The 27,556-nt window shown below is 41.7% G+C and overlaps 2 protein-coding genes across 3 annotated transcripts in view; one reads left to right on the forward strand and one right to left on the reverse strand.

The window, feature by feature from the left end:
- The window catches only part of LOC121331166 (multidrug resistance-associated protein 1-like), a 9,387-nt gene extending 9,356 nt beyond the window's left edge, over positions 1-31 (forward strand). Inside the window, exon 8 of the mRNA XM_041278388.1 lies at positions 8-31. Coding sequence (XP_041134322.1) covers positions 8-31 — 24 coding nt within the window. The remainder of the gene's footprint in view (positions 1-7) is intronic.
- LOC121330494 (multidrug resistance-associated protein 1-like) lies at positions 19-20,237 on the reverse strand. 2 transcript variants are annotated; one of them, XM_041277045.1, is made up of 23 exons: positions 19,763-20,237; positions 16,953-17,129; positions 16,696-16,821; positions 14,843-14,980; positions 12,939-13,064; positions 12,188-12,249; positions 11,575-11,706; positions 11,067-11,273; positions 9,822-9,999; positions 9,382-9,543; positions 8,603-8,695; positions 7,781-7,984; positions 5,794-5,940; positions 4,377-4,464; positions 3,604-3,670; positions 3,253-3,379; positions 2,970-3,146; positions 2,134-2,301; positions 1,616-1,799; positions 1,194-1,275; positions 984-1,101; positions 680-887; positions 19-439 (listed from the first exon to the last, which is right to left on the reverse strand). In XM_041277045.1, exons 1-23 carry the CDS (start codon positions 19,802-19,804, stop codon positions 39-41), a joined length of 3,414 nt encoding a protein of 1,137 aa, XP_041132979.1. In that variant the 5' UTR covers positions 19,805-20,237; the 3' UTR covers positions 19-38. The 2 variants fall into 2 exon arrangements, with proteins under 2 accessions (XP_041132979.1, XP_041132978.1); XM_041277044.1 differs by having other exon boundaries at positions 3,604-3,673.
- Positions 20,238-27,556: the final 7,319 nt, after the last annotated feature.

Below are 27,556 nucleotides of genomic sequence, written 5' to 3' on the forward strand. Positions count from 1 at the left end.
CAGCTAGCCATCCTTACTAAACTTGCAATAGGGAGAAGTCAACCACTGTAACGTAACAATGCAATGTTCAGCATTGCCTCCAGCTCTCCCTCTTGGTCTGGCATCCCCAAAGAGCGCCCCCTGCCTACCTGGATGAACCCATAGAATAGCCCTAGTGGTAGGATGATGACGGCGGTGATGGGCGTGGCCAGGAGCACGATGATGCAGATCTCCAGCAGCTTGAACAGGTAGCCCAGCATCATTTTGAGGCCGTCTGGGATCATGCAGTCGATGGCGTCCATCTCCTTGGAGAAGCGGTTGAGCAGGTTCCCACTGGGCGTGCGCTCGAAGAAGCTCATGGGCGAGTGCAGCATGTTGTGCAGCAGGTCCTGGTGGAGGTGGTGGGATGCAATGATCCCACCTACAGAGATAGCCACCGTGGTGCCAAAGATAGCGATGCCTACAGGCACAATGAGGGAGGTGTGTAGTTAAACAAACTGAACTCACACTATTGGTATAAAAACATCCAATTTGGCTGTTCCTGATGGTTTTGTTGTTAATATTTTCATCATCAAGGGCAATCAGATTCAGCAATCAAATACTTAATGGGTTGAGTTCTTACTATTGTACTTTAAAAAAAAATGTCTAATGCAATTGTGAATTTGTTGCTGAACCTTGGATTCAGAAAGGGCAGCCTCACCTTGTGCGAAGCCCAGCGCTCCATAGATGCCCAATTTAAAATCGGTGTCCAGCTGCGTCCCATTGACAATAGGATCATCTGCCCACATGCTGAGCCAGTAATTATAGGAGATAGAGGCGGCTTGCTGGAAGACGTATAGGAAGATGATAGGAAGGATGAGGGCCAAGCCGATGGTCTTGAAGTATTCCATGTAGATGGCCATCTTCACCTGCAGCGGAGGAAAAAATAAATGACAGCATAGGAAGAAACTTCTCCTACTGAGCAGTTAACCAGCTGTAACTTCATCAAGTATTCTGGCACCTACTCTCCCAGTCTTGGCTCTGTCGGCCTGTGTTAGTTTCCCAGCATCCTCTGCAGCCTGAGGCTGGTCAGTCTCGGAGCTGGGCTCCACGTTCTGCAGGCTGATGCTGCCTGTGTCTCCGCTGCCGGCAAACAAGACAAAATCAGCAACTACACTACAGGAACAAACTGCTACATAACCCTCAACACCCAGCAGTAACTATAGTATGCCTACCTGACAATCTGCTCTTGGGAGAGGTCCCTGAGGACGGGCATGTAGTCGGTCACACTGAGCCTTAAGGATGACTTTCTGGTACCTGCAACATTCACACAGGGGTCAGCACTGACATGCAGCATCTCGCACAACACTTGGCTGTATGGACCACTGCACTGCACCAGGCAGACTTGAATTGCGTTATATGTATAATATGCTGCAAATACATTGTAAAGATGGTACTTTCTTAAGCAACTTATTATTATCAAAGGAGTTCAGCAGCCGCTCAGAAAGCTTTCATCACAGGACATTTTTGTAAGTTTGTTTTGTAGGAAATACAAGTAAGTGGACATGCTTCGTGGGTAACCCTTAAAGAAAGGATCACAAAGTCTTAAATTTCTAACTGTATTTTATTAACATTTTTTCACAGGTTTGAGACTCGCCTTTGTGAACAGTGCTCTCCTTGCACTCCGTGCTGGCGTAGGCGTGGATGAACTCGGCGAAGGCGCCTTGTCGGTTCAGCAGCTCCTCATAGGAGCCCATCTCTGTGATCTCCCCATCCACCAGCACCAGGATCAGATCCACCTGCGGGAGGTAGCCCAGCCCGTGGGTCACCAGCAGCCGGGTCTGCAAACGCATTTCACACTTAGCCATTCATCAAACATCACTCAAAATTACAACATACTGCATGAATATACAAAACTGTTGAACATCTCCTTTATATATTATTGCATCATACAGTAAGCCAGTAGGGAACTAAAAAATATTATTTTTTATCTGTAACCACAAGCAAAAAATATTTATTAATTCAAAACTCAGCCCGTCAAATGATTTTTAGATACACTGTCACCAAAAATTGTGTTGACAGTTCAATTGGCATGGTTTCCTATACTGAACAGTAGGGCAGTTATTTTGCATTCTGGATGGTGGTTTCTAGAGTGCTACAGGAAGCTGCTGTTACCCTGTCCCGCAGCACCCCTTTGGGTCCGATGACTTTCTCGAAGATGTGCTGACCCACGTGGGCATCCACTGCAGACAAGGGGTCATCAAGCAGGTACACATCAGCCTTCCTGTACATGGCACGGGCCAGGCTGACCCGTTGCTTCTGACCGCCAGAGAGATTCAAACCCTAAGAGACCAAGAGAGGGAGACAGCGAGGGAAGAAAGTCAGATACACTTGCCCTACACCCAGTGCAGTACTTGCCAATTATTTTATTATTTTCTCCCAATTTAGAATGTCCAATTATTATTAGGCTCAGATTACCGCTTCCACCCCTGCGCTGACTCGGCAGGGGCGAAGGTGAACACACGCTGTCCTCCGAAGAGTGTGCAGTCAGCCACCCGCTTCTTTACACACTGCATGCTCACCATGCAGCCACCTCAGAGCTACATCCCAGTCCAGTTTTTAACCCGAAGTAAATCAGGTGTCAACTATCATGGGAAACCATCCTTATACAAGTTTCCCACAGTAAAAGCACAGCACAGTGTATTAAAGCACAGTGAAGGCATTGTAAAGCTTATTGAAAAAAAATATTATGGTAAAGCAAATCTCAAAACATGGTTAACTATGGCAAATCGTTTATAAGGGAAGATCTGCTCTGAACTGGTTAAGGTAAACTCTTTTCTCTCCATGGTTTCTGGGAGCTCTTCCAGGGGATATTTTGATTAAGCTTGGTTGCTCGGATTTCATTTAAAAAACACATGCCAACAACGATGGGTGTGCTCGGGAGTGACTGTGAATATAAGGATATCCTGTCCTCTGTGTGTGAGGCAGTATGGGTGTCTGCCGGTATGTACCTTCTCCCCAATCTCAGTCTCATCCCCCGCAGGCAGGATCTCCAGGTCAGGCACGAGCGCGCAGGCCTCCACTACTTGCTGGTACCAGCGCTCCTTCCTCTCCTGCCCAAACACAATGTTGTCCCGCAGCGTGGCGTTCTGGATCCACGCCACCTGGGGCACATAGGCCACCGAGCCCTGGAGAGAGAGGGAAGGAGAAATAATATTTTATTATAAAGTACAGAGGAATACTTTTGGTGAGAGTTACTGTACAAGGGACTGTGCTCATGTTGTATGTTGTTACCTGCAGTGAGACACGTCCATTTTTCTTCTCCATCTCCCCCAGCAGAGCAGAGAGTAGAGAAGATTTCCCACTGCCTACATGTCCGACCACTGCCACCAGAGAGCCATGCGCCACATTCACACTGATCCTGTGGGGAAACGCAGCACGGTAAGCATGGTTCTGAGTGGGAGACAGCTAGCACAGAACAGCCAATTGCAGTGTGGGCACTGTGACCATTTATTATAGACTTTAAAACTGATAGAATTAAAAGACTAGTTATAGCACATCACTTTCGCTCTCAAAAAACAGGAGTGTATTTTACTATACAAACAGTACAGCATAATTTATATAATTAAGAGGAGACAGACTTACCTCTTTAGACAGGGAGCGCCATCTCTTGACCAGCTGAAAGTACCATTCTCCACTAGCACGCTGCTGCCTGCTGACAGAGAGGTGAGCATCAGCTTCAGTCATTAATTACTGTATAGTTCAACAGGAGCAAGATCAACAACTATGCTAGACTTTGATAACCGGGGTCATTATTGAAGTGCAAAATCATTATGTTTTATACAGGAGAAGAAAAAAAAAAAACACTGTTTCATTATCAGACCTCAATTTATGTATGTTCCCTCTCTCTTAGGAATTACAATCAACACCAAATTCAAGTGTGCATAAACTTACGCATAAACAGGAAATATAGTAATACGACTCGATCACAGCTTTCCTAAAAGCTGTTACATTTTATTCCAGCCATTCCTCAAATCACAGTGTACTAAAATTACAGACAAACGATTAAACAAAATCTGAATCAGACAAAAAAGCACAGTCATTATGACTCTGAAACAGGCAAGCTGTTAACACCTTAGTTTAAGGATGTGTTGTAAACAACGACTATGTGTTATAAAGGGTGTTATAACATGTATAATATCAAGAAATAACAATATAGGGTTCTAAAAACACTGGCATTTATAAGATGCATCCAAAATGTCAATGTAGTTAACTGTTAATTACAATCAATTATTGTCAAAAACTTTAAAAACACATTTATAAAAAGATTATTAGTCTAAAGAGTGACCTGGCAGTGTTGGTGAGGCAGAGATTTGTAGGTTAGTTATGTTGCAGGCTAAGAGCAGACTGTTTCTCACCAGGGTTCAAGGGCTTCCTGTCCACACTGTCACATTTCAGTTCCTCTTGGCAAAGAAATTTGCCCAAACGCTTCAGAGAGACCAAGGCCTGAGACAGAAATCAGTTTTGATCAGTTTTCTCAATATTTAGAAAACAGAAATGAACACAGTTAACGAAATCTCTTGTGGTTTCCTCTGTGCAAAACCCTCCTCCATGTGTTGCTGCTGTGTGTCCTTTATAAGCGCAAGTAAATAATCATAAAGTATTAAAATGTAATATATATGTGTATATGTGTGTATAAGAGAGACCTTGTGTTGCCTGTATCTGTGTGTTTACAGATGAAAATTAACTAATTTTGCTTCATAAAGTCAAATGAACACTGCTGACTGATGTTACATTAACATATTGAATTACATACTGCTTTATAGTTTTCCATATACTTAATGAAAAAGTGACAATAAGCCAGTAGGGAACGTTGTTCTTTGTTCGCTGCTTTTTTTTATTTATCAAGAGCCATTTTTCTGCAAACTAGTGCAATAACAAAGGCTTGTTTGTTAAAAAAAAAACAATGTGTCAACTGTTACTCCTTTGGCAGGACTTGAAATTTGAAACAAGAGTTTAATCAAATAATGAGATTTTCCCTTCTGTCACAAAAAAGTTTATTTAGTCCAGATTACCTGCGCAAAACAAGTAAAAATAAAATGAATAAATAAAGGAAACCTTAAAATGACCATAAATGCAAAAACTTCAATCGTTCAGTCTCAAGGTTCTCTTTAGAACTGTGTCTATCAATCAATCTGTTGGGAATCTTAGTGGCTTCACTGTGAGTGAGCTCTGTGTCTGTGCTGTGCTGGAGCATAGTGTCACTGTGAGTGAGCTCTGTCTCTGTGCTGTACTGGAGCACAGTGTCACTGTGAGTGAGCTCTGTCTCTGTGCTGTACTGGAGCGCAGTGTCACTGTGAGTGAGCTCTGTGTCTGTGCTGTGCTGGAGCGCAGTGTCACTGTGAGTGAGCTCTGTCTCTGTGCTGTACTGGAGCGCAGTGTCACTGTGAGTGAGCTCTGTGTCTGTGCTGTGCTGGAGCGCAGTGTCACTGTGAGTGAGCTCTGTGTCTGTGCTGTGCTGGAGCGCAGTGTCACTGTGAGTGAGCTCTGTGTCTGTGCTGTGCTGGAGCGCAGTGTCACTGTGAGTGAGCTCTGTGTCTGTGCTGTGCTGGAGCGCAGTGTCACTGTGAGTGAGCTCTGTGTCTGTGCTGTGCTGGAGCGCAGTGTCACTGTGAGTGAGCTCTGTGTCTGTGCTGTGCTGGAGGGCAGTGTCACTGTGAGTGAGCTCTGTGACTGTGCTGTGCTGAAGCACAGTGTCACTGTGAGTGAGCTCTGTGTCTGTGCTGTGCTGGAGCGCAATGTTACTGAGAGTGAGCTCTGTGGCCCCAGACTCACCTGCATGGTGGTGCTCATAGAGAAAGGGAGGAGGCTCAGGGGTGTCTTGAGGATGTTAATAAGCGCCATGGAGACAAACACCTTCTGCGCATCCAGGACATTCCTCTCGTCAATCAGCACGTACACCCCAAACATGACAAAAGCAATCTGTCGACAGAAAGTCCATCAGCAAAGAGATTGTTCCGTTAGGTTTCTGTCAACACAGCACATTCAGGGGCAATCCTCAATGTAGCACAGGTTCTCTTGCAAACATTACAAGAGCCCTGCACATAAGGAGCTAGTATGTGTCACTGTAATAAACCCCAGGTGAGAGGAAAATTAGCTTCCATTCGGCTTTTAAAACACTCAGTGCGGAAGTTAATTACCATCGATTGGTACTCAGTTGTAAAGGTGAGGGAAGGATGGCTTTTCTTGTTTTGAAATCAACACATTCATGAAAGGATTTATTGAATACCTGCCGATAAATACTTCTTAAAGAGAATTCCGAGTACGAGTATCAGCCCAGCCTGACTATAAACTGTTACAGACTAATAATTACAAAAATGTTCTTTTGAAATCATGTTTTGCTACAATTTAGTTATCTTGACTCAGTGAAGCAAAATTATTTAATTATATAGATGCAAAACCTTTGGCCATAGCTGCACTGCTAATTCTCGATATTCTAATAGATAAATTACAAATGTACATGCAATTCTGGAAAAATACAACAAACATAATCTTGATTTACGTTAGTGAATATGGTATAGCAATATTTTATTACATATGATGTAACTACAGCTTGAAACATTCTTTCTAAAAAAAAAAATCTTCACAATGTGCAGACAGCATCCCCAAATCGCAGTGCAGGATGTGCCCTATAGCTTGGTGGTCGCCGGTTCGAGTCCAGGATATTCGTGAGTTCCCAGGGGGCGGTGCACAATTGGATGAGCACCACCCGGGGGGAAGAGGGGGGGGGGGCTTAGGTCGGCTAGGGTGTCCTCGACGCACCACTGACCCCTGTAGACTGTCCGGGCTTGCCTGTAAGCTGCCCAGAGCTGCGTTGTCCTCCGACGCTGTAGCTCTGGGTTGGCTGCATGGTAGGCCTGCAGAGTGAAAAGAATGGGTTGACTGAAGGCACATGTTTCAGAGGACAGCGTGCGTTTGTCTTCGCCGCTCCCGAGTCAGCGTATGGGTGGTAGTGGTGAGCTGAGCATAAGAAAATAATTGGATATTTCAAATTGGGAGAAAAACAGCATAAAATCAATTGGTGACTACTAAATTAAAAAAAAAAAAAAAAAAAAAAAAGCATCCCGAAATCGCTGTCAGCCATGATGCTAGAACAGAGCTAAATGATTTTGCAAAAAAGCTAAAACCTGTTTCTGTTCCACATCAAACAAGCTGAACACGTCAGAATCTGTCTGCTTCACGAAATTCTGCCTTAACTAACAGATGGTCAAAATTCAGTATTTAAAAAAAACAAAAAAAGATATGTTTTTGGGATATTAATATAATTAAGTGTGTTCACAGAATTATGTTTGCATAGTATGCATTTGTACTTCAGGCTAGGTTTTCTGATGCGCATGCTTTATAAAACGTTTTCAAGCTAACTTTTGTACTTGATAACATTCATATAAAAATCCATTTGATGCCTATGAGTAATATGTTTTGGGCCTAATTTGAAGCTATTTGTATGTTTTAATATTAAATTACATTGATTAATCTCGTTACATAATTGATTTATTAAAACGTTTGGATATACTGTTACTTGACTGATTACTGTCTTGTTCACAGTCATTTTAAAATGACATTAGAATATGTTTGTAGATGTATTTTATTTTCAAAAGGTTTTCTTTAGCGGTTGTGCTGCAGCAGCACTGCATGTTTTTTCTTTTCTTTTTTTAGGGGGTGGAGGGGGAGGTTACTTCACAGGGCCCTTGCTCATGCACTGACAGGAATGTAATAATATATACTGCATGCATAATATATACCCCTAACATGCTGTGCGTACCAGGAAGGTGGAGGAGTTGAACGAGGCGATGGAGATGGAGTACAGGATCTGGGATTTCTTCAGTGCCTTTAGTTCCTTGGCCCTGTAGCCCAGCACACGCTCCAGGAAGGCTTTTTCCCAGGCGTAGAACTTCAGGATCTTAATCCCATTCAGAATCTCGTTCATCAGCTTGATTCGGCCATCTGTGTGCTTCATCTGCACCTCCTGCCAGCGAAACAACCACGACATAATCAGAAACAGGCCCCGAAATACCAGTAAAGCTCACAATACCATTCTAAAACTATTACAGCGTAATCAGAAACAGGTGCGAACCGCAAGAACATATCACAATGTTATCAGAAACAACCGCAATATATTGAAAAAGAGAAATAAGTTATTACAAATGTTATTAACAATAATTCAGAAATATTTTAGTTGTCTGAAAGCTATCACACAAAAAAGCTGCAAAAAATTTGCTCAATGTTAGAGTCTGTCTTGACTATCATTTTGTAATTGGACTTCCACCTCCCTTGTGAAACAGTTGTTTTTAGTGTCTATGGGACTTTAAATGGGATATTTAAATGGAAACCACACTGTTCATAATGCTTTCACCAAGGCTGTTTTTCATGTAGTCAACACTCCAACATTAGAAACTTGGCGACAAAAAAAACAAACATTTAAACCCATACACCCACTTACTTTCCCTTGTGTTGTCTGAAACAGCTGTGGGACGGACACAGGCAGAATGTGCGACATGGCACTCTATACAGTACCTATCCACATGAAGGTCGGCCACACTTACAAGCCTATAATAATGCCAGAGCTAGAATGCATTGTGGATACCTGTAGCTTGCTTCTCTGCTTGGCAATAATGCCATTCAGTGGGAAGATTAGGATGATGGTGGCAATGCCAGCCAAGGCAGATGGGCCTAAGTGCTGAGAAAGGGACAGAAGAAAGGAAATACAGATGCTTTATTTTCAGAATCTTGATACACAAAGGGCCCTTTATATTTATAATGCAAACCGGGTCAGTATTGAGATCTGGTGCTGTTTGGATGACACTGTGCGTGACAGGGCAAACCCCTCACTTGTGCATAACTCCACCAACTGCAGTGACAACTGTGTTATCTTTATTATCATACTTGTTTGCTTTGTTTTTGATATAGATGTTTAATAGTGTTTCAGTAAAATGTGCGTCTATTAACTGGAACCAGGAAAGGGTTCATTTTGTGCCTCATTTAAAACCCATATATTTCCATTTGAGAACATGGATAGAATAGAGAAAAGTGTGGGCTGTGATTGGAGGTCCAATTAATTAATGATTCAGTTTAGTTTATATGGTGTGTATGAAAGCTAGTAACTAGCTTATATGTTCAGCCTTGTAGAGACTGGGCTGAAGAAGGGGTTCCAGTGAGTTGCTGCCAAAAGCACCCAAAAGTGTGAAGGTATATTGTTATTATTTGTCTAAAAATCATTTGTTTTCTTTTATTTTGTCAAATAAGAGTCCTCGATGGCACCTCTATTTCAATGCATGCCCGATTTCCTGCCTTTTTGCCCGATTGTTTGCACCTAACCATCACATTGTGCAACCATCACTGTTTGTGCCTCTCGCTGCCCCCTACCTGCCAGAGGAAGAACAGACACAGGGTGATCTCGATGGGCGCCAGCCACACTGCGTTGAAGTAGACCACAAAGTCCATGAGCTTCTGAGTGTCGGCAGAGACCAGGTTCACAATCTCTCCAACCGTGCAGGTCCTGCGGGCAGCATTGGTGATCACCAGGGACTGGGAGGACAGAGAAGAGGGAGTGAGAGAGGAAGAGGCAAGAGCAGGATGAGTCCCACTGTTCCCTTACAAACCAGTTTCTGAATTACTGTCAAGGTATTATGTCCGTACCACTTTACCCCGATGTTCTGGGATATTAGTGAGGTATACCACTGAATGCTTGTGTCTATTGGCTTTGCTAGCACAGCTGAAGTTTAGTTGTAGTTATCAGTACTTAGTAGTATAATTTTGCAAGTAACTCAACACTGGTGGTGAAGGTTCTATTCTAAACTACGCACCTTTCTATAAACAAGGCCCATGACGGCAGTTTTTACTCTCATGCCCACAGTGAAGCAGGAGTACATGTACTGGTGATTGAAGAGTGACTGCATGCAGGACACCAGGAACATCAAGGCTGCGTAGAAATACCCCTTCCATAGGGGGGCATCGGCATCACTCATAAACGCCAGCAGCAAGCTGGAGAGCAAAGCAGAGAACCAACAGATAAGCATACTGAAACCGAATCCATTAACCACACCAAAAGCTTTTTTTGAAAAAAGCTCTACGTACAAATGTTTCAAATGTACAGATTTTTTTTTTAACTCAATGACATATAATTTATAATGCAGTCTAGTACAAATGTTTGTCAAGGTTCCTTTGAATAGTACTATATAATGAACTCTTGCTTCAGTTCTTGTTTATCGTATCAGTGTGAATCAACATGTGATGTTTCTCTGTTCACGTTGGTTGGTGTCTCTGCATATCTGCCCCAGCGATTCAGCAGTCTGTGTCTGCAGGATTTGGATCACCATGCAAGTGAACCACACACACACCAGTGCTGCATCCTCAGGCTCAGTTATAAGTCTGTCTGAGGACACTTGGCTGTCTCCAGTCTTTCTGTGGTTGCTCGGTGCAGCCTCAATAGTTCTACAAGGAAAGCCTCCTTACTGGAGTATCTTTCTCCCTGCGGGGCTAAGAGGAAGCAGAGCCAAGATCTTGTGGGTGAAGCTCTCCAGCTCTCAAGTCATTGCTGTAATTAACGCTCATATCAGCAACAGGCAGTATTATTCTCTGCTGTTTCCAGCTTGTTCAGAGCCAAGGCAAGACAAGACTACCCTGCAGTAACAAGTGCCTGGGCTGGATGATTCCTGCAGGCCAGATAAATAAGGGCAGCAGAGAAATTAAAACTCCAGCTAAAACCAATTGCACTGAACCACCAACCCACGGGATCAGCAAAGCTCCTACCTAGCTTTAAGTTATCTGAAGGTGATGTTTATATGTGCATTAGCTGAAGTGGTGGCCCAATACATCCTGGAAGCTATTTCGAGCAAAAATGACAGACAAGAATAATAAAAGTGAAAATATGATTCAGAATACTGTACTTGACAAGAACAATGGTTGTGCAGCTGGCAATTTCACTCTGATTTTAGTCTGGATAAGAATTCATCACCCATATATAAATTGATTATTCATTGCCTGTACAGTGCAGCATGTTTAGAGATGATTTGACTGTGTATAGTTGAGTGTGGCTCACGCTTTCTTACCTGAGTACCTGGGGGATGGAAAACATGAAGACATCGTGCACCACCAGACACAGCGTCCCTGACAGGAAGTAAGGGCCAAACCCCCTCGCTAGCGTCCTCAGCAGGCAGAAACCGGAACTCTGCTCCTTCTGGAGCTTCCTGAACAGCTGGGCCTGGTCGGGCATCCTGGAGCCCAGTGTGGCAGTGGGGGACAGGGAGTCTGTTTTTCTGTGAGGAGAACAGAGAATTGGGTCACTGTCACACAAGTCAAGAGGGTTTTCCATTTGAATACATCAAGTGAGGTGTACGTTATACGTGCAGAAGAATGGTATTGCAGTATACTTTAAAATTCCTTTAAAATATAATAATAAATTAAGTAAATCTCATTATGCCATGTTTCATTATGATATTCCTCAAAATATCTTTAAAAGCAAGGTTCATGATTGATCAAGGGTAGAGCTGATTTCATCATTTGATATCAGTGAGTTTTGTGAAACAGAGAAAGGCTGATTCTTGTCTCATCTCTTACTGCTGTAGCTTGGCACACTCCATGGTCCACTCCTGCTCCAGATCAGAGATGATCTTCTCAGATGTGTCATCCTTCCTCAGAGACCACAGGTCTTCTGCCTTCAGTGGTTTCCTGTAGCCTTTAACCACCAGCCTGGGATCACAAACAGAACCGGCAAAATCAGAGACCAGCACCATTGACAGGGTTTTGTAGAATTGTTATTAGCACTAGCATTTCCACATAAGCTATAGGATTCTTACAAAAGTTTACCACGTGTTTATGCACGTTATTTTTGCAGTTTTTGCATGTTTTTACCATGGTAATGCTGTACATTTATCATAGTTTACTGTGGTTTGCCATGTTTATTAACATACTTTACCTTACCATGGTATTCTTTACAATACCTACCCATTTTTTATCATGCTTTCACTATGCCTACACTTTGCTTTGCTTTTACTATAGTAAACTTTTACAAGAAAGACTCCAGCTGGTTTCAACAGTAACAGTACTGATATGCTTTCCCTCACTTTTGCACAATAGTCTTTGTTTTACTGCAGTGCTTTGAGGAGCTGTTTTATAACAAACTGTATTTCATTGTTTATGTAAATATGCACTAAGAGAAGGGCTAGCATACCCAGTGAACCACCAGAAAAGGATCTTGGACAGGAAGGAGGCGTCCAGGTCTGGACAAGGATTCTGAAAGAAAAAGAATAATACAATCCAAGCTGGTTAGTGAGAACCCCTAGAAAGACAAAGCACAGGTTTTCCCTTTGCTGCTGTAAGACAGTGCCAGCCATACAAACAAGAGCTGTGAGAACTAAACACCTCCATTTTACTGCAATTTAGGATAATTTAAAGACTACAAGATTACTGGAAATATAGGAGTTATGTTGGACAGTATTACTCGAGAGTGATAGTGTGAGGGGGTGCTGTGGTTGGGACTTGGTGCTTCAATAAATCTGCTTTGTGATTTCTCTTTCCAAATAGCAAAGAAAAAGCAGATCTAAAGCCTGCTCCCACTGCACAGTAACTTGTTGACATTGACGGGTCCTGCTGACAGACCGCAGTGAGTAACTCACCTCAAGCAGTAAGGGAAACAAGTTTCATCTGTCCTCAGGTACTGGGACAGGCCACTGGGCATGTCACAAAATCTCTCTACAACCCCCCACCCTTCATGTAGCCGTCTATATTGGGTAGTTATAGTTTTACCAACCATACAAGGATGTTTAAAATTGACCTGACCATTGAAAAAAGCATGCATTATGGAGAAAATCAGTCAGGTAGCAACAGTGTGGTTACATGGTTGTAGGCATGACAACCGTTGTGTTGGCAGAAATTATAATTGTATTACATTCCTGATCTAAAAAGTTTAGAACTCTACTCACTGTCTCTTTGATGGGCTCTGTGGAGAAGGGCCGTTGGTCTGCGAAACATGACAGCACCAGTTCAGCCAGCAGCAGGGCAAAGTGGGAGAAAAATGCTGCATAACGCACAACGTCTGACGGGAAACCCTGCAATGAAACACATGCATCACTCTGTATACAGTGTGGGTCCATAATGGGAAGAAAAGTTCTGTACCATTTTGATGATTTCTGAAATCAGCCTTTATGTGGTGTAGGGCTTTACTTGTTAAGAGCTGTGTTTAGTTGTTTCCATCCATTTCGGTTTACATTTGTGTGCAAGGCTGTGCTTGATAATATCCCTGCAACATATTAAAGACCTTTTGGAATCGTTGGAGTGGATTGTTATGGTAGAGAGATGACAGGTCTTTAAAAACCCTCAAAAAGGAAAATGGAAGGCTTTTGTAAAAAAAATAAATAAATAAATAAATAAATAAATAAAAACCAACAAAAGTAATAATAATGATGTGAACCAGCCCAGTGTTTAAAGCAGACAGCAACTGAGCAATCAAACAGTTTGTTGTGTCTAATTTCTGTAAAACACAGTGATAAGTTTAATGAAAGGCCCTGCTTCCGAAGAGGTAAATTGAAAGTGGCCTATAATCCTGGAAGGGAGGTAACCTGTGACTGGGAATTAAAATTGAGATTCAATATCCCTCTGGAAATCAGGTTAAATAGAGAAGAGCTGTCACATTTAATCAAGTGTAGAACATTGCAGAAATCGGAATAGGTAATGCATTGTGAAAATATGAATGCTTCTTGTTTATGTTGAGGAGTCACTTAAACACAATCTATAGATGTACTGAAACTTCTATGTTTATGGGGGAGGTAGGTGTCTAAAGAAATACATACGAAGCCTGTCCTTTCTTCCTGTGTGTAGTTGTATATACAGCTATATAAAAAAAACTGACAACTTGTTTAAATGGGTCTGCCCCCTGAAAACAGCGCTGGCTTGGAATTCTACACTGGTTTATTGTGATGAAACGAAGTCTGAGTGAATGCCAGCCTCTCTGCCAGCTGCTTTCTAAAGGGCACTGGTCACTTCCTGGCCACAACAGCTATTACTTTCCCATGCTGCAACTGATGCCTTTTCTACTATAATGCTCTGATCCATATAAAAAACATCTGTGGTTGAAATACAGATTTAAGAGCAGTGAGCACAGTTAGACTGCTGACCTACATGCAGATTACAGAAACCAATCTTATTTTTCTCAGGTCAAAACACCTGTACCAGAATAGTAAGGGGGGGGGGGGGTGTCCACTAAGCAACAGCAGAGAAAACATGGGCAGCGGGAAATATAGGTCACATTCTATACATACATTTCTGTCTATCTAGCTCATCCTCAATGTCTTTATTTTTCCTGAAAAGAGCAATACTCATGGTTCCAGGGAGGCTGATGTTTGCCAGGGATTACAGGATGGCCTGGGCCTGAGTGAGGACTTAGTATCTCAGAGCGCCACGTCTCTCCTGACACACACACAGTCAGCTTGCTAATTAACTCAAGGAGGCTATACCGGATGCTGGGCTGAAAAAGACCTTTTTTTTTTTTTTTTTTTTTTTACTGAGTGTCGGACTTCGGTGGTAATTACTGTGTCTGGGAAAGTTCTGGAAAAGGTTTGCTGTGACCTACTCATTGAATTACAGCAGGCATGAGTCCATACAGAAATCCACACAGGATACACGGTGCATCACAGTGCAGAACTGTGGCTCTGGTGTACAGACAGCATGTTACAGATACAGAAACAGACTAGATAGAGAGGAGCACAGAGAGACAGGCGTCGGTCCATAATTCATATACACCTGCCATAAAAACAGGTGTTTTTGTGACCATCATCTCTAATTCAGTGAATGAATCAGGGTCTGATTTACTCGATCCTGGTGCTCTTACCTCCTCGAGAGCAAGCTGAATCTTTGCCCTCAGGGGAACCAGCGCACAGATGACGGCCAGCAGCCAGTACATGAACAGGAAGACAGAGGATCGGCAGCCCTGGCTCCGTTCATACTGGATAAGCAGGACCGCCAGCATCTGTGGAGGAAAGGTACAATCAGATTCACTTCTGAATAGAAACAACTGCTGTTAGTTGTTAATAGAGGTGTATCAAATCTACTGTTAAGGGATATTTAGTCTGCAGGTACAGTGCTGATGTTGATAGGAAGGACACTATCTGTATGCTCTTTGAAACCGACAAATATAGTTTGATTGCTGCTTAATTAAATAAAGGATTCCATCCCACGCATTTTGTATGATTTTTAATAAAGCCTTCTTACCGATGATACCCCTCCCTGAAACAAATGCTGGTGGTTAGAGCATAGCTATGTGTCAGGAGCAGAGCCCTGTGGTGCATGGTGTTGCTGTACATCTACACCTAATCCTGCTGACCATTCAATTCCACAACAGCAGTGATTCAATAATCACCCTGCTTCAAAGCTGAGGCCCTCCATGTAAAGATGTTTATACTGGGCATTTTTTTGCTGTAAATAAAGTTTGTTTGTTGTGAATGCCATGTGGCCAGGTGTTGATTGATTGACTGATTATCAATCAGCTCTGGCCACATGTTATATAAGCTAGATCCTTTGTTCTGTGATTTTGGGTTTGTTTAAGGAGAGCAGATTGTGCTCCCCGCTTCTGCACCATGATAGCCTAACTTGGGTGTATTGATTTATTTAGTTTTTGGTATTTGTTTGTTTGCTTGTTAAATCTTTTGTTTAATTTGTTCAAGCTGAACTGCAGTCTACTATTCCTGCCGCTAGCCAGCCTTGACCATAACACTGCTCTTACTCATACCCTTATTTTTAATCAATGTATACATCTTACTTATCATCTACAAACCAATCATTTGCCTCTGTATTGGCAGCAGACAGTCCCATTCTGAATAATATCCCTGCCTACATGTCTTTTCTACTGGTGATCCATCCCAATCTGACTTTCTGAAAAACATTGCATTAGCACTAATGGCCGATGAAGGATGTAGATGTATATTTATATAAAAATAGTTTTCCCTATAATCCTCAAGGATTCGTTGCACATGAATGAAGTAAAGCAAGTAAATCCTAGAAAGATACAAGTATCATGTATGTTTCCTGTATCTACAGCAGTAATATTTTTCTTGAGTTGCTGTAAGATTGAGTTGATTACAATAGAGGAATTATGACCCTTGTTGAGTGTCAGCAGTTTTAAATGATCTAATTTGTAGCATTGCTAGCAACACACACGGACTCTGTTAAACTCAGGTCCCCATACTTAGTAAATCCAATTTTACCTGAATTGTCTTTTTATGTTTCAGATCCATGTTTGTTTCTCTTTATTGACATTGCTGTCTGCCTGGACTATGCACGGACGGGCTGTCTCTGCCTCTTTCTATACCATGCACGTCTGTCTGTGGTGAAGGCCTGTCTAACTTCCCAGGGAAAAGTGACTATTTAAGATGAAAAGTGGTGAGGTTATTGGTCATTTGAGTTGAGTGACTGCCAGCGCTGGAAGTTGTGGCCTTTTGTCTGTTGCCTATTTCAACCAATGAAAATGCTCCACCACGCGAATTCCAATACCTATTCCTCTTCCCAGAATTCTGTGGTAAAACATGAAAAAGCAGAGCAAAGTGTAGTAGAGCAAACAGAAGACACAACTAAGCATACTAGGCCTCGGAGTAAATGTTAGCAGCTATCTAGCTTTGTCTGCAGCAATGTGCTCTCATTCTTGTTAGGTGTATAAAGTCAAAGCCCAGGAATAATGTGAATAATTACCACAGAAAGGCTTTGAATCACAGGGCTGACCAGGAACACCACGTGCTGTTGGATCTCACTGTGTCTCTCCAACAGAATGTAGAAAAACTCCACAAATCCAAACGAAGCCAGGACAAAGCCAAGGACCTGGGGGTGGGAAGAGAAAGAGATCAAGGCAGATTTACTAAATGTTGCTTACAGTGCAAATTCCAACTTATTACTGAAACAATTGTTTTATGATACATCTAACACTCCCTCAAGCACATTTTCTCTCTTACCACTTTGGTGCAACAAAGGCAGGACATGCGGATGTGCCCGCAGTCATGGCAGTAGAGGTACAGGAAATAGAAAGGTGCGCACACCCAGAGGTAGATGCAGGGGGCCCACACCAGCACTGTGTTCTGGAAACACTGGGTCAGATCTGGGTTAGGAGTGTACCATGTCCGGTTCCAATCCTGGAACAGTCAGAGAACACAATAAAACAAACAACTCCACATGGTGTAGATATTGTGAACCATTTTAATCAGGAAATTGTACTGTTTATGCAGTAATAATTCCCCTCCACATTTTTCATGTGGTTGCATTTACTTCTATTACCACACTTGTTGACAGCACAATAGCAAAGCAAGGAGCTAGACAGGTATAAAGCAGACATGTGGGTCCCAATAGCCACCCCCTTCTGAATGCACAATATCTTATGATTAAGTTGATTAATGTGAAGAGACATTTTAGTGTACTGTACTAGCAGGAACAAATGTGAAGCACATATAGAAGTGAGATGCAACTGCTTGGACTACAAGTATCAGAAGGTCAGGTGTGTCCCAACCTTCCCAGGTTGTGAGCCTGCCCAGGCATAATGTTTGCAGATTGATCATTAATTGACGCCATTATTAGCCTGTGCATTTCCAGATTTTAACATCCCTGTTTTTTTTTCCCTGTAAGTTTACCAGCACGGAAGTCTGAACTAACGGGTCTCTGTAAACAAGTAGTAACGAGAGCTGTTTGGTGTCAACTGGGAAGGAAGTAGTTAATTCCAGCCTTAGGCTCACTGACTTCACTCTTTCTATTCTGAAGAATGAGTGGATCAACCACAATTAATTCCAGCTGGTTCCTTGTTACGCAACATCTCCTTAAGAAAGGACCCAGACAAAACCACAGCCTCTCAGAGGGTCAGGTGAGGTTTTCCAGAGCACAACATAATACAGGCAAAGTCATATAAACGCATTTCTTCCAGCACAGTCACAGCTGGTAAACAACAGGGAAAATGATTTAAATTTGGGTAACCGACAGCAAAGCAATGTAAACTTCTTCAGAACAGAACTGTTCCTGCAGTTTAACTGTGCAGTGACCTGCGTTCTATGTAACACAGTGAATTCACTTTGAAATATATATATATATATATATATATATATATATATATATATATATATATATATATATATATATATGGCAGTTCTTTCAGACTTACTATCATATGGAGCCATATTATAAACACTGAATTCAAATTAGAACAGCGCTATGGCAGGCAGAAGCCTTGCTGCTGTAAGTAGTGTGTGTGTGTGGGAATGTAAGGTTCAATCACAGGCGTGGCCATTCCCCATTTAGGTAATTGGTGCTAATTGGGGAGTGGCCACATGTATAAAAGGAGCCAGAAATCCTCTGTTGAGGAGTTTGGGGTTAAGTGTTTGTGTTGTGATTTCTGTGGTGTTTAGCAATGTGGTAGTGAAAGCTAATGCCCAACATTTTATCTGTTGCCTTAGTAAAACCCTGTCTTGACCAAATTCATTTAAAGAAGTGGTTTCTTTACATCCAGTACAACATACTGTGTAGTCCTCCCTTCATTTTAAAATGAACGCAGAAATCAAAGAGAAGGACCCACATTCCAAAATGCTGGAATGGTACTTCCAACAAATGCTACAGTTCTGCAAAACATGTATGTTACAAGATAGTTGGCAGCGTTTCAGCATACTTGTGTGTTTACATGTGGTTTGTGTACATTAATGATCCCCTTCTCATCACTGGGCTGGGGTTTGAGTTGTGCCCAGACCAGAAACACTAAACAAACACATCGGCATGTAGCTGGTCTGTTCAGCAGATTGGCCCTGGGTCAGCGAGTACAGTGTTAACCATCTCTGTGCTGTGAAAAACACCACCAGCAAGACTATAGACAGACAGAGTGTCAGTGAGGGCAAACTGCAGGTCATAGAGTGTCAGGGAAAACAGCTGGAAATAACATTAACATGCCATGCATTCACCAGGGTTTTTACTACAGGCTTTATCATACTTATATGGGCTTTGTCGTGTTTTGATACTTTTATACTACCGCTACTATCCTTTTGGCTTGATTACCTTTTCAAACTTAGCATTTTAATGTCCACTTCATATGTGAAACAGTTCTGGGAATGTGAACTATTGACTAATCAATAAGTACAATACTGGTACTCATGTTAACCCTAAGGCAGTACAATGATGATCTTTCTCTTACCATACAAGACCATAAGTGACAGTCCTTAATTCTGTCCCTCTTTAAATCTCTGGTGTTTTCCCTCAAGGGTGATTTTGATGTTGCCCAGCTAGGCTTTTGGACAGCAGTTTCACCCAGACCAGGTTTTAACATGTGCTTGATTAGCCCAGTGTATAGGTAACAAGGTCGGTGTGTGTTATTAAACTCCTAGGATAACCAGGAATGGATCAAATGGCTATGCAATGGGAGTCTTATTTCCATGCCTGAAACTGCTGATAAAGTTCTCAACAACTGATCTGAAAATGTGGCAGCATATATAATTTTTGTTGTGAAAATGAATTGCTGTAAGTTTTTAATCTTGCCCAATAAAACATTATTAATACTTAAATCCATTATTGTAACAATAATTACTGATTAAATTAACTTTTATTGAAGTGTTGAAAGTCCAATATACTGTGTATTTACATTTATCACTCGACATATCTTTCTATTGTATATTCTGGAAAAACACATTTCTTATAGAACTGTAAAAAAAAATAAAAATGCTGATCCTAAGTGAATAGATGTTTGCATAAAATGCCAGCCCCATCTACCTTTTCTTAATCAAATCTGAGGCACACTCACCCATAGCGGGTCTAGCCCACTGAGACTGCAAAAAGAATCCATCCCTCTCTCCTCTGCTGTTCACTTTAACAAATAAATCTTCTTTAGTCAGTCAGTCAATCAAGTGCATCAGTGTGAGTATCTTCTACTGCTCCTTCTTCTTCAGCTCCCAGGCACTGTGTAGCTGCTCTGAAATCCCAGGTCCCTCTGAGCATGTATCCCTGGCCCTGTCCTGTTTATGGAAGGGATCTGTCCCGTCCTGCCAGCTAGTATGACCCCACAGGTTTAGGTGGAAAGAGCGTGCTCATCCCTCTCTCTCTCTCTCTCCTCTCTCTCTCTCTCTCTCCTCTCTCTCTCTCTCTCTCTCTCTCTCTCTTTCGTTTTTCACCCACTTGCAATGGGTTTGGCCCTAGCAGGTTCCAAACTTTGCGGGGCGCCAAGCCAGCCCCCCTCCCATTACATAGAGGAGAACGCTGAGTAAACAGTGGTCTTCTGTCTGCCTGCATTCCCTCTCCCTCTAACACTGTACACAGGCACACGCTTTTACAATGCTGCAGTCCTTCTCTAACATACCTGCTAACTTCAATGGGTTAAAATAATAAAATAACTAGTTGCACATACAACATCTGGCATGTTCTTTAGCAATCCAATCCACAGCTTATGTAAACTTCAACAGATACCAGAGGATGAAAAACAAATGTTTGGGAAGCGATTTATCCAAATTATTAGCCACTACTGGCAATAGCTTTCATAAAACCAGTTACAAAATATATTGCAACAGACTTCTGTGGCTGCTAAGAAAATCTGTTAAAGCTGTCATAAGAGTCCTGAAAGGTGTATGAAAAACATTTCTGTATGTGTCAGTGATCATGTGTCTTCAAAGCAGTGTACACACAGGAATATTGTGTATTTACTGCTTTGGTGTCTTTTAACATAACTTCACTATAGATACAAATATGTAATAATGATTTCAATTTGCAGGTACAATGCAAAGTGTGGTCTTGCTATTCAGGGCTGGAAATATGACTCCTATTGGACAGCAGTTCACCCATATTATGGCCCTTCATATTAGATATTGGTCTCAGCTGTTTGTCCATTTAATATTATGTTAAGGATCAGTTAGGTAAAAACAAATTGCTTTAGTAAAGTTGTGTGGATTGTGGCACGTTGGTGTTGTTTCGTTTCAAGGCTCTGGGAAAAATGTGACATAATGAAAAATGGATGTTCTGTCAGTCTGAGGTTTGGATCTGAGTCAAAAGCCGCCTCCTCTACTTGAACACTACATATAGTCAATATAATATTTCTCAAGCATATACAGCAGTGCATGCATCTTTTTCAGGCATTCGCATTTTGCCTTTCTGCTGAATGTTGAGCTCGCTGGGCTTGTGTGCAAGATAAGATAACAATAAGCATGGCTTTCAATTCAATCAGCTGGGGTGACGTGATAAAAAGTGGTCTTAAACTGCAGTCCCACTAAACTATTGCTCCCATTGTGTTGGTCTTTAAATGCCAAAGGCTAAGCAAACATTAATAAAAGCTGATTCTGCGTCCTTGGTCAGTAACCTTTAGACTTCAGGATTTGTTTAACTTAATTTTCAGGTTACACAAGTATTGCAGCTTGTTAAGAGCATTTTACCAAAAGCACAAATCATGTCGACATTTTTAAGCCTAAGTCAGAAAACAATGTCAATAAAAAAGTTCATTAATTATAGTTTTTTATTGTATTTTAATTTGAAGATATTAAAAAAAAAAAATATATATATATATATATATATATATATATATATATATATATATATACACACACACACACACACACACACACACACACACACACACATTGAGTGTACAAAACATTAGGAACACCTTCCTAATATTGAGTTGCACCCCCGTTTGCCCTCAGGACAGCCTCAACTCGTCGGGCCATGGACTCTACAAGGTGTCGAAAGCGTTCCACAGGGATGCTGGCCCATGTTGACTCCAATGCTTCCCACAGTTGTGTCAAGTTGACTGGTAGTGGATCTCTATTCCTAATAGCTCATTCCATCTCATCCCACAGACGCTCAATTTGATTGAGATCTGTTGACTGGGCAGGCCACTGCAGAAAGTTGAATTCACTGTCATGTTCGTGGAACCATTCTTCGACAATCCTAGCCTTGTGGCATGGGGCATTATCATGCTGAAAAAATCCATTAGCAGATGGATACACTGCTGCCATGAAGGGATGCACCTGATTGGCAATGATGTTCAGATATTCTGTGGCATTCAAACGTTGCTCCACTTTTATCAAGGGGCCCAATGTGTGCCATGAAAACACACCTCACACCATCACAAACCTGACTGTCTGCGTGGCTGTGACCGAGGAGTTTTCCTGAAGAGGGAGGCGAATTCACCACAGGGAGAACTGCTGTAGTAGAGTGCAACACGGGAGAGGTAAACTTCCATCTGAAAAAGTATAGCAGCGTGGTTTCGAGCAGCGATTAAAAACAAAACAAAAAAAACGTATAATGTATATCCAGTTTAATAAGCAGTAGTTGAATACAATCACTGCGTGTTGAGTGTGGGAAACAAACAATAATAGTTGCAAACAGAGACACACAGGAGGGTTGTAACAACAGGTTTTATTGAGGAACGGTATAAACCAAGGACTGGGGTGTACTGGTCCCAGGACTTGCCGAACAGACAGTAGTTCCTTTCTTTCTATTTTTTCTGAATTATTTAATCTTTATAATATCTATATTTTATTAGATATATATATATATATATATATATATATATATATATATATATATATATATATATATATATATATATATATATATGTGTGTGTATATATATATACACACACACACACACACACACATACAATATACGTTTAACATATTTATACTGAACAAAAATATAAAGGCAACATGTAATAATTTCAAAGATTTTACTGAGTTACAGTTCATATAACGAAATCAGTCAATTGAAATAAATTCATTAGGCCCTAATCTATGGATTTCACATGACTGAAGTCAGTTATAATGCCGAACTGCAGTCGGGTCAAGACCCTGGTGAGGACGACAAGCACGCAGATGAGCTTCCCTGAGATGGTTTCTGACAGTTTGTGCAGAAATTCTTCGGTTGTGCAAACCCTCAGTTTCATCAGCTGTCCGAGTGGCTGGTCTCAGACAATCCCGCAGGTGAAGAAGCCGGATGTGGAGGTCCTGGGCTGGCGTGGTTACACATGGTCTGCGGTTGTGAGGCTGGTTGGACGTACTGCCAAATTCTCTAAAATGATGTTGGAGGCGGCTTATGGTAGAGAAATGAACATTCAATTCTCTGGCAACAGCTCTGGTGGACATTCCTGCAGTCAGCATGCCAATTGCACGCTCCCTCAAAACTTGAGACATCTGTGGCATTGCGTTGTGTGACAAAACTGCACATTTTAGAGTGGCCTTTTATTGTCCCCAGCACAAGGTGCACCTGTGTAATGATCATGCTGTTTAATCAGCTTCTTGATATGCCACACCTGTCAGGTGGATGGATTATCTTGGCAAAGGAGAAATGCTCACTAACAAGGATGTAAACAAATAAGTGCACCAAATTTGAGAGAAATAAGCTTTTTGTGCATATGGAAAATTTCTGGGATCTTTTATTTCAGCTCGTGAAACATGGGAACGACAATTGTTGTGTTTATATTTTTGTTCAGTGTAATATGTTTCATATATTTAAACTCAAACATGTCTGTCATATACAATACATTTGAAGTGATATGCCACCTTCAATCACCATCTTTGCAAATCCAAGCTGGTCCCTCAGGTGATGGTCTACTTAATGTACTCGAAAAACAGCATTATATGTACATAACAACACCACCAAACTGAGACACCTGTACCTGTTATACTTCTTGTACCATCCTGTACCAACCAGCCAAATTTCCCCAGTCTAATTATCTCTAAGCCTGTGTGCTGTAACAAGCCTGTGTGCTGTATCAAGCCTGTGTGCTGTATCAAGCCTGTGTCCTGTAACAAGCCTGTGTGCTTTAACAAGCCTGTGTGCTGTATCAAGAGTGTGTGCTGTAACAAGCCTGTGTGCTGTAACAAGCCTGTGTGCTATATCAAGCCTGTGTGCTGTAACAAGCCTGTGTGCTATATCAAGCCTGTGTGCTGTATCAAGCCTGTGTCCTGTAACAAGCCTGTGTGCTGTAACAAGCCTGTGTGCTGTATCAAGCCTGTGTCCTGTAACAAGCCTGTGTGCTGTAACAAGCCTGTGTGCTGTAACAAGCCTGTTTGCGTAAAAAAAATCAACATACTCTGCCCAGCAGAAATTAAGATAACTGCTGGCGTCTGCCCCACACTGGCAACAACAAGGTCACCACAATTGGGGTCCTTTACTTTTCATTACAGCCGTGCTTTTTTTTATTTACTTTTTCAAATTGCCCCAAGTTAGTACTTAGAACCTGACTGTGTACACATATCACTCACAAGTGCTCGGATTTAGCAACGCCGGAAGCTTGAGAAACACAAATTATTTGGAAAGACCTCATTCCAAAGCCAGGCTTACACCACATTAACCACTGTATAATTGTCAACACAAGCAGATACTGCATTCCGTACCCTGCTGCACATGGCCTGCTTTCAATACACATTACTATCCCTTACCCAGAACAATACTACAAAACAACTACAGAAAAACAAACACTTCCAAACACAGGTACATTAACTGCATGTAGTTACACTGTCGTTACCATTTAGTGCTAGTTATATTGGAACAAGTGTGAGTTTTAAAGACTCGTTCAGCCCCCAGTGAATGTTACTGCACTTCAGAAATCAACCACATACTTTGGCACAATTTAGCAGTCTCCTAGATGTCCGAGGTTGGCAAGTGGTCAGGACTGGGATGCATTTACAGAGAAACGAGAGGAGTCTGTGACCAGCGTCATCGCACTTGACCTTTTTATGGGCCCGAATTTAAAATAGATAAATAAATACATAAATAAATCATACATAATAACTCCTGGGCATGGTGCGTAGGCTTTCAGCAAGCCTGTCAGAGGCCAGTCTAGCGTAAACAGGAGTGGGAGGTCTGTGAGAAAGGCTGTTTACACTGAGGGGGAATTGAAAGGGTTCAGCGTTGCCACATTCGCCACACCATATTGCACTCTGGGCTGGCAGTCCCTTCAAACAGGGAAACCTGATTGGCTGCCAACAGCTTTGGGAAGTCACAACAGAGGAGCAGTTAACCAGCATCGGGCATCTACACTTCCCGAGGCCTCTGGAAGGAGGAAAAGCAGTCTAGTCAAAATAATGTAGTCATTTTAAAACTTGTACACAACTGGAGATAAATATAGTCTTGGTAACACCAGGGAGCTGAGGGCACGCTGTCCAAATTCATTGGGAACTGGAAAAAAAAAAACATAGCACAATAAAGCAAATTCAGATGTTTCACCACCGGCCCCCTCAGGGTAATAAAGTGCCTCTCTCTCTCTCACTCTGTGGTTCTGTGGTGCAGGGAGAGTAAACGCTCTCTCTGTGTCCATCTGGTATTTTTATGTTTTTGTCCTGTATCAAGGTGCAGGCAGGGTGAGAGTGGGATACACAGGTTTTTGTACTGTTTGATTTTTCCCCGCTCATTGCTGCAGAGTGTGCAGAACTCATAAACTGGAGGAAAGGGATCGTGGTGCAAACAAGTCCAGAATGTATTTCTCTTATTGTAGAATATACTGTATAAATATGTCCATGCATTTTTGCCACTGTTATTGTGTAGTATAATTTGCAAAAATTAACTGTGTCATAACTTTGGGATAATAATAACATTCAACTACAATGCTGTGCCACTGTGGTGTAACTGATGTTTCAATTATCTGAGCTTTCATAGTAACTTGACAGTTCTGTGAGCATCCTTTTGCAGGCTAAGAGGAAGGATACTAACACCGCCCTTCAGGTTCAGTTTGCCTACCAACAGAACATTATGAGAACATAAACAACCAATCACAGAACACTGACACACACACAAAGAGAACACGCAGTCCAGTGTCTACGTCCCTCTGCTCGCCCCACAGAGCTGACTGAGAGCTGTCAGTCTCGTGGACAGCAACACAAAACAGATGCTCACCGTTAAAATATCTTGTCTTTAACCCAGGATTTGCATATCACAGGAGAGTTGAAGTGAGCAAACTCTGTATCCCTTATATGAGAAGTGGGTAAACGGTACATTGCTCAAATTAAAAGTGAGTAAACAGCGTTTACCTGCATATATCCTCGAGTACACCACTGACCTACTTGAACATTCAAATTAAACAAATAAGGTCCAGCATAAAACTTGATTTAGCAAAGCCTGGTGCATGACATGTTAGATCATGAGGCTTAGTAGCTGCTGGTTTGTTTGGGGTTACTTTTGGGGGGCAGGTTCCATTGAAACCATTGTATATACGCTGTAATCTATATCCCTGGGATGTACGGTACTTGCCATGATGTGACAGACAGATAAACCTCCCAACCTTTCATGGGAAACTGAGGTTAATTGTCTGAATGAGATCTTTTTACACTAAACACCCCTCAAATTGTCTTACCCGGCGCCAATTTCGTTTCAGCCCACTACCTCCCCTAGCAGTAGGCCCATTTGGAAGATGGATGGCCACCAGATGGTTATATAAACCCTGTTTAATTTGATCCAAAATATGATCTAGTTAATACTGTGTGCTGTTTAAATAAAACAATGTCTTATTTATTTTAACCATGGTCGTTTTAGTTGGTGTCTCATTTCATAACTTGATCCCCATTCACTTGTACTAAAATCTACCTCGCGGTGTACTGAGCCAGTTTAGAGGTTGACAGAGAGTGGGCTTCAGTCCTCTGTGCAGTCAGACTCTCAATTTCCACAGGCACTAAAGCTAGTGCTTTAGATAGTTCCAGCCTCTCCCTTATGAAGAGCACTCAGCAACTCAGCATTAGCAGTTTCAGTGTGCTGCTTACTGTGTTTATCAGCAACATCTCCCTGTAATTGAAACAAAGCCATTTCTGCCTCCTAATCTGGCAGAGGAGAGCTCACATTTGCTATCGATTACACAGACCATGTTTACATAATCTATGTTTAATGTTTCTATTTAAGTCTCAATAAATGCCTTTGAAGTTCTTAATGGGAACGTGCGGTTCTTTTAAACAAAAACAGTCTTCTTCAAAAACAGCAAGTAAGTAGGATGCCCCCGTCACAGTTCCCGGTAACTAAACTTGAATGGAGTGCCCACCTTTACTGGAACAGGCAGTTTACACTTTCCTGAAGATGTACTGCTATTAAAAGAGCTGCATTAAAAGTACAGTGAAAGTGCCCTAAATCTGCTGCTTAAGTTCACTGGAACTGAAGTTTAGCTTTGATACAGTCACTCAATTGCAATGTATTTATAATGCAGCTAAATTACTGACACGATACAATGCAGTATAACTGCACTCTGCTGTGCTTTAATAGCATGTTGAAATCTGTATCAACTGAGGTATACAGCTTTATTATTAGCTTTATCACTTAAACTGCTCTCTCAATTTAATGCACTATCAAAATCATTAAACGGCAGTGTTTTTCTTATCGGTTCTTAGCTGTTTTAAACAAACAAAAAAGCAAGACGATAACAGACAAACAGGTTCAATTAGGTTCAGTCGTAAAAGGACTTTTTAAACATGTTGTTTACTTAAACTGGCTTAAACTCTATTGTGTTTAAAGTGGAATGATTTGATGGAGCACATGAGCATTGGTGACCCCAAAACTGCTGCTGGCTTCTTTAACAGTGTAGGAAAGTCTATCAAACTTAAAAACGGACTTTAAGAAAACACTTAATTA

This window comes from Polyodon spathula, chromosome 18, assembly GCF_017654505.1.
Source record: "Polyodon spathula isolate WHYD16114869_AA chromosome 18, ASM1765450v1, whole genome shotgun sequence".
NCBI lineage: Eukaryota > Metazoa > Chordata > Actinopteri > Acipenseriformes > Polyodontidae > Polyodon > Polyodon spathula.